The sequence below is a fragment of the Caloenas nicobarica genome, chromosome 14, assembly GCF_036013445.1.
Source record: "Caloenas nicobarica isolate bCalNic1 chromosome 14, bCalNic1.hap1, whole genome shotgun sequence".
Taxonomy (NCBI): domain Eukaryota; kingdom Metazoa; phylum Chordata; class Aves; order Columbiformes; family Columbidae; genus Caloenas; species Caloenas nicobarica.
Window position 1 is genome coordinate 10,236,857 of NC_088258.1, and position 7,349 is coordinate 10,244,205.

General features: G+C 49.5%; 1 protein-coding gene across 3 annotated transcripts in view; it reads right to left on the minus strand.

The window, feature by feature from the left end:
• Positions 1–6,932, minus strand: part of XPO6 (exportin 6) — a 52,616-nt gene extending 45,684 nt beyond the window's left edge. For all 3 annotated transcript variants that reach the window (XM_065645297.1, XM_065645296.1, XM_065645295.1), the window contains exon 1: positions 6,589–6,932. In XM_065645297.1, the coding sequence (XP_065501369.1) occupies positions 6,589–6,591 (3 nt within the window). In that variant the 5' untranslated portion in view covers positions 6,592–6,932. The remainder of the gene's footprint in view (positions 1–6,588) is intronic.
• Between the last annotated feature and the right edge of the window lie 417 nt (positions 6,933–7,349).

A 7,349-nucleotide genomic window follows, 5' to 3' on the forward strand; every position in this document is an offset into this window, starting at 1 on the left:
ATCAAGTGCTGCCACTGGGGAAGGTCGAGGGCTGTTCCTCCTGGAACCAGGGGGCTCTGATGGGCCGACATAGGACACACAACTGGGCTTTGGCCAACCCAATCCACTTCATCAAGCAGCAACAGGAAACACGAAAAAGAAGCTGAAACTCTGCAGCAAGCTGCTGCAGAGCAGCTTTTCCCCATCACAAAAACAGCTGCTTCTGGTCTCCTGGGTTGCTTGTGGGGTCGGAGGAGCAGCTGGTGCAGCCTTCAGCGGCAGATGTGGATGGGGCAGGAACAGCCTCACTCCTCAGCACCTGCCCATCAGACATTATAAGCTATGGATCGCACCATCCACCTCTCTCCTCTCTTTTTTTTTTTCTTTCTTCACATTCGCAAAAAGGTAGCCAAGGAATTGGAGAAAATCCAATTTTCTCCCTATAAGCAAAGGAACTGGGCAATGGTAAGGAGGGACAACAACAAACCCAGCCGCTACAGAGTAGCTCTCTCTACTGTCTCCCTTCCAGACTTTGATTTTAAACACACTGTTCTTCAACCACAGGAAATCAACCATTTGGACAAACTTCAGTGGAAGCAACTGCCCTCAGTGCCAAGGAAAAGGACTAGTTGTACGATAACAAAGAAGAAATCTGCTCTGTTTTCACCCATTGAAGCAGGAGAGAATCAACCAAGCACAATACAGATTTTTTCAGAAAAAAATCATCATCTCTTGTAAGGAAAAAAACCAACCAAACACAACAGCTTTTCCTCTCGAAGGCTGCATCTCCTGCATTCAATGCTGACTTTGGCATCCTGACAAGCCAGTATACAAAACAGATGAGTACGCTCCTTTCTCAAAAGAGGGAACCAAAAGAATCACAAAAATCCCTCTTGGGAAGAAATTCATGCTGCAATTAAAGCTGTAATAAAATATTAAATCAAACTACTAAAAATACACACAGAGATTTGAAGACCAAGCCACAAACTTGGAGATGCTGACACAAATAAAAGATAATCTGGTGCATGAAATGCAAAGTGCTGAAAATGGTAAAAGAAATGTAATCCTGGGCATGATCCCCACAGGTGAGGGATCAGGGAAGATTAGGGGGGGGAAAAAAAAAAGTAAGGCATTTCTGATGTTGCTAAAAGAGCCTGAAATGCTTCAGGTAAAGCAAAAGCTTCATATTCTGATTGTAAAGAGAAAACAGAAACATGGGTCGAGAAAGGAATAAAATGGGGGGCGGGGGAGAAGGTAAGATTGAAAAAAAGTTGCTTCACTGCAGAAACACCTTTTGTAAACTGTAGGCGCTCCTGAGCCTGGGCTTGGAGAAGCTGCAGCCATCCTGACCTTCCAGGGGCTCTCACCAGGGGACCCGCTCCCTTTCTGATGTAAAACAAACCCCCGGGGCTGCCTGGATGAGTAAAGCAACTTGACCATCATCAGCGGTACAGGAAAGAGCCAATTGCTTTTCCTCTACCAAACTGTTAACATTTACACTTTTGTTGGAACAACCAGACCTTCACCAGAGAACAGGCACATGCTACGCACTTTACCTCTATAAATGGTATTCTAAGCATTTTAGTTTGACAAAACAAAGCTGGCAAACTTTTTTTTCTCTGAAAGTAGAAGATTGCCACGTTAACACCTGGGATGCAGAGAAGGCCAAGGCAGCAGTGACCCAAATACAAATAGAGTTCACTAACAGAACAGCTGACTGACAAAGGATAATGATTTGGGAGGATCTTAGGACACGTTATTCTACCAGACAGGTATCAACTTATACACATAAAAGCTACATTATTTTTTTTCTACTTTGCATGTACTAACACCCGTTAAAGAAATAAAATAACACTAATAGCAGCTCCTTCTCCCTGATCTAAATGGCAGCACTTACTAACATGCATTATAATAACCAAACAGAACCCAAATTCCTTGGAGCTCTCAGGTATCCGCGCACTGAGCGATCTCACAGTGCTGAACCCCACTGCATGAGCTTAGTAGCACATGCCAGATTTAATGCTTTTCTACAAAAATAATCATAATAACCAACACTGGCCTATCAATGGATTGCCATGATCATCGCCTAGCAGAAAGCGGTTTTTCAAGCTAGTCTAGTGAACCTTGAGGCTCAACAATTTTTGCCTTTTAGTCCAACTGGAGACAGTGCAGCCTGATTTAGCTGCCAAGGTCTTTGAAATATGGCACAGGTACTGTCACTATTATAGATCCTGAAAGGTACTATCTATAACCATTCTGCTAAATTAGCTATTTTCTTCAGAGAAAAAGCTTTCATTCTGGAGGAAGCATCCTGAACAGTCACGCTGGAGACCAGCGTCCCTGCTACAAACTCAGTTCCAATTCCTTTTCTTCTAACCCCGCCAGAAGGGACACGCAGGCTCAGCCATCACCGGGGCCACCCAGGTCAGCTGGCACTGCCGAGGGTGTCACAGCAGGCAGGGCTGCACAACTGGTAAACACGTGAAACACCAGCATTAAGTCTCAACTCTCGTTCCACAATTTAATAAAGGGGGGGATAATACAGAGGCACAGAAAATTACGTGACTCGGCCGAAAACGGAAGCCAAATGTCGGAGCCGAGGCTAGAACTTCAAAGTTCCTATTCTCTTGTTTCTCTACTCAGTAGAGTGAGTCAGAATGGTTTTTAAAAGGGTTTACTTTTATTTTTAAACTACGTCCTTTAAGGGGATATACAGAAAGCCAACAGAACTTCAGACCACTACACCACAGCAGTCTAGTTTTGACGCCGCACGTCAGCCAGCAGCGTCAGAACAGGCGCTGCCTGGTGGAGGGGACAACCCGCTCCAGCCCCCTCCTCATCTCAAAAATCAGGCTGAGGCCACCCCACCATGCGCGAGCGCTGCCTGTCCTGCCTGCTGCAGCAAGGCAGCGCGCTCAGCTTCACCACCTTCTGCTCCATCTTTTGCTATGGCCAGACACCCACCCCCACATGGCACCTGCTCCAGGACCAGGCAGCAGCAGCGCAAAGGTGATTTATGCGTCTCTGGCACAACGGGACGGCCAGGCAGGGGGTTTTGCGAAAGCAAGAAGCTGCTGCCTCCCGCCATGACAATGTCCTCAGCCACCCGCACAGGGGACGTCAGGAGTGGTCCCACAACATGGGACAAGCTCACAGACCTGATCCAGTCTCAGTGCCACCAGCTCAGCTCTGCTGACATACATAATAAATGTGAGCTATTTCAGTAAATCAGTAGCAAGCTCCTTGGTAACCAAGAGTGCCAGAATAACCTATGGCACACCAGCAATACCTGGCTAGATACACCGCAATCCAGATATACTTCATTCCTTAGCAAATGGAAGACTTAAACCATCATCAGGTCTCCAAAGAAAGCTTTAAGCATAAGAAAAATGACACCATTTACTGCTATAAAAAAAATTCAAAGGTGATAATAGGGGCTATAAAATAAAAATTAGAATGCTGCTGTAGAAAACTTAGAAAGATTCAAGCTACACACGCCCACTGCCTGCTTCCATTTTTGCAAGCTGTATTTGCTTCAGGCAGAATAGGGACAGAAGCTTCTTTGGATCTGCTGCTGCTTCTATTGTCTGCTTCCTGCTTTCCTACAGGTTTATGTGGCCTAATGATAACCTGAAAGAAGAGCGACTTGTTTTGTAACTAAAGCAAACATGTTTGAGAAGCCTGTTTGCAGTTCTCTAACTGAAGGGTTGACTTCAGCTTTAAATCTGCTCCTTAACACAACAGCATCTCCTGGAAGAAGTCCCTTTTCCTAAGCTGTTCTTCTAGTTGCTGGGAGGACACAAATCCCAGATAACTGAAGAATAAATTTGCTCGGAAGTAATCACCTGACTTCCAGCCTCACATGGGAGTTACGATTGCACTTGCCAGGTGACTGATAAGGCTCAGGAGATTGTAACTGAGTGCTGACGGCTTCAGAGGTGGGCCATCTTTGATAGTGGAAGCATAAAAAAGGTGAAAGAACAAGTGATGAGACAAACGCATAGCTTATTTGGACGCAAACACAAATGCACTCAAGGACTAGTTCCACCAACAATATTTATTTTGAAGCTGTTCACTTAAATCACCTGGAAGGATCCCAGAAGTTGAAGAGGAAACCGTATTAATACCTTCTGCTCTATTAAAGAAAAGCTTGAGGAGTGCCACCTGAGTGCACAAGTTGGAGCTAGTTACTACATGTTTAGAGGTTTACTTGACTCCACAGAAATCCACTTGAGAAGCCTGTATTGTAAAATACTCTATTTTTTCTACAAAAATATCATATAATCAACACTAAAGCATCTTTTTCACAGAAAGCCACAAACTGGGTGCTGTACTAGAACTATTTAGTAGACGTGCAACGTGCATTAGTCTGACATGCCACAAGCATGCAATAACCACCACACGTTGTACGACAACCAGAAAGCTCGACGCAGCCGGGGTGCTCTTTACAAATGCCTCAGAATGCAAAAGAACGATTTGAGCTTCCTGTGAAACTAAATACATTTTTAATGGTGGCATAAGATTTGTGAGCCACAAGTGGCATCTAAGCACACCGAACCGGCACTGGTTCTACAACACATGCACAGTTTCTGAGCACGCTGCACATCACTGCTTCCCCTCCTGCCTTGATGGGTGCTCTGACTTTACAATTTGTTGTTCTCAATATTCCTTCTCACTTAATCAAGATCTAACTCATTACTGTTCCCATTACTTACTCCCATATCAACCCAATTTGACTTCAACTAATAAAATCTGCTTCCACAAGTCTGTATCTTTGACAGCAGAGTTTAATTACGTTTTATTTGTTCCCAGTAGGCCTTACAGCACCTTATCTTCACATTTTTCCAACTGTTTCCAGGAAGGAGAGTACACTAGCAGCAGAACACATCCATCTGTAAGCTCCAAGGAAATGGGAACATAAGGAAAATCTTGCACAGCAGTCACATGATGAGTTACAACAGTAAATTCTGCAGGATAACCCAATGACTGCTTCAGAACTTCCAAAGCCAATACTCAGTTTGCAGCTGAACCAAATATTGGATGGTCAAGGAAAAAAAGAAAATTAGGTGTAATTCAGGAGGCTAAATGTACATATCTGTATGAAGGCAAGGGAAAAACTAAGAAGCCCTTGTGCCATCTGCAATTATGAGCGCACAACCTGAAGCACAAAACTCTGTAACCTCTTGCCACATGCAGAGCTCCAGTTTGCTCTATACCACTGATCCACCAAATTCACCGAACTTCACTATAGTATTTGTTAATCTTCATGAACCAGGGGTATTCACTACAAAGAATCCACCTCAAGAATATCACCCTTTGTTGTAGCTTTGGCCAAAGCTAAACTCAGGAACACCGGTGACATTTGGCAGTCTGTCCTGAGCAGACAGGTGCATCCCTCCAACTGATCAAGGTGCATGCAGACCTAGCAGTATCTGGTTGCTATGTGTATTTATTGAGGAGATCATGTCCCACCCCAGCAGACACAAGGAGTAGCAAAGCCTCTCAAATAGACCAATGAAATTCAACTTAAACAGGCTACAGATAGCAAGGTTTCAATAAACTACCAACAGATGGTACCAGGAACACAGCAAACAATGTGCAGATGTGATTATTTCTGCTCTTGGGTGAAGAAATTCACAACTGCAAACCAAGATCCCAACTTCCCAAAGGGGTGCAAGGCCTGATCCTACATTATTTAAGACAGCATAAGCTAGAAAGCTGTTGAAAACTAGATCAGTAACTACTGCCTTTGCCCAGGGGGACTCTCTGGGTGAGACAGGACAGGAGGCAGTTTTCCCTGAGAAGATCCAGGGCTGCCAAACACATCTCTACTTACTGACCAGCTGGAAAGTACCTGTTTGTGGCTTCCCTTTGTCAACCCAGTAAGCTTGGGGATATAAGGTTTCCCTGCAGGTAAAACACAGGAAAAATAAGAAGAGCAGCTGTTATTAGCACACCACTGCCAGCGCTTGGCATGGCAACAGTGAGCGACATCACGATCCCCTGAAAACACATTTCCACCTACCAGCCCCGCAAGCCTGGCTGTGTGTGCACCCAACGGACTGCAGATGTCTTCTCTAGCTTCTTACCAAGAGAAAAAAGATTGTGCAAATCAAAGCACGCTGTATCTCAGCTCTGTATCTCTCAGTAGATTTGCACACAGCTGCAACCCCCGCTGCTGGAAGGCGGCTGGAGACCGCTATCTACAGCAGAATTAAATAACGCTCTGCACGGAAAGGAATCCAGGTCATTTCTGCAGCTTATCCAAGGCTAAATTGGAGGCGAACAGGCCAAGTCCACGGCTGGCACTGCAGAAAATCTGCAATTCTCAACACCCTCTGGCACAGACGCTCCCATGAAGAATTTCTGCCTTCACGGCTTTTTGAGATTTGTTACCACGGCGGCTCCGGGGGTGAAGACCGCCCCGAGCACCCGCAGGCCCCTCGGGTCCGGCCGGCACGCTGCCCGGGCACCTCCCCGCAGCAGGCCCCGGCCGCCCGGTCCCCGTGCCCGGGGCAGCTCCAAGGGCTGGCAGGCCCGGGACAGGCCGCAGGCCCCGCCGGAGCGCAGCGGAGCCCCCCAGCCCCGCCGCTCCCCGCCCGCACTCACCATGGCTGCCGGCGGCTCCGCGGGGCGGCTCTAGGCAGGGCGCCGCGCTCCGCTCATGTCATGGCCGGCGGCGGCGGGGCCTCCCCGCCCATGCACCGGCGAACTCCCCGCCAGCCGCAGAGTCCCGGGCACCGCAGGCGGCCCTCCGCCCGGAGAGCCGCCGCTGCTGCCGCCGCCTCCCGGACCGCGGGCCTCCGCCGGCCGGCGAGGACGGGGAGTCCCGGGGCGCTAATAAGTGCTGCCGGAGGGCTGGCCCGCGCGGCGTTCGCCGGCGGGAGGGAAGGGACGGGAAGGGAACGCGGCCCGGTGCGGCGGCTGTCGGTGCGGCCGGTGACTACGCCAGGCACATCCTACCGCGCACCGGGGAGGCGGCTCTGCCAGCCCCGCCCCGCCCCGCCCTCCCGCCGGAAGCGGTCGCCGGGCCCGCGCAGCCAATCGGGGCCGAGGCGGTGGTGCCAGCGCATGCGCAACTCGCCGCGGCACGCCGCCGGCCGCCATCTTGGAGTATGGCGCGGTGCCTCGCGGTGCGGGGTGGGGCAGGGAGGGAAGGTGCACGCCCGGAGGTGCACGGCGCCCCGCCCCGGCACAGCTGCGCATGCGCGGGAGGCGCTTCCCGCCCGGCAGGAAGCGGCGGTCGGGGTGGGGTCTGTGCCCGCCCTTTGCCCTCGTGTGTCGGGGGGGCGGGGCTCCTTTTGGCCACGCCCCCGAAGGCGGGGCCTGGGTGCGCCCCGTTGCCAGGCTCGCGGGGGGCAGCGTTGCCT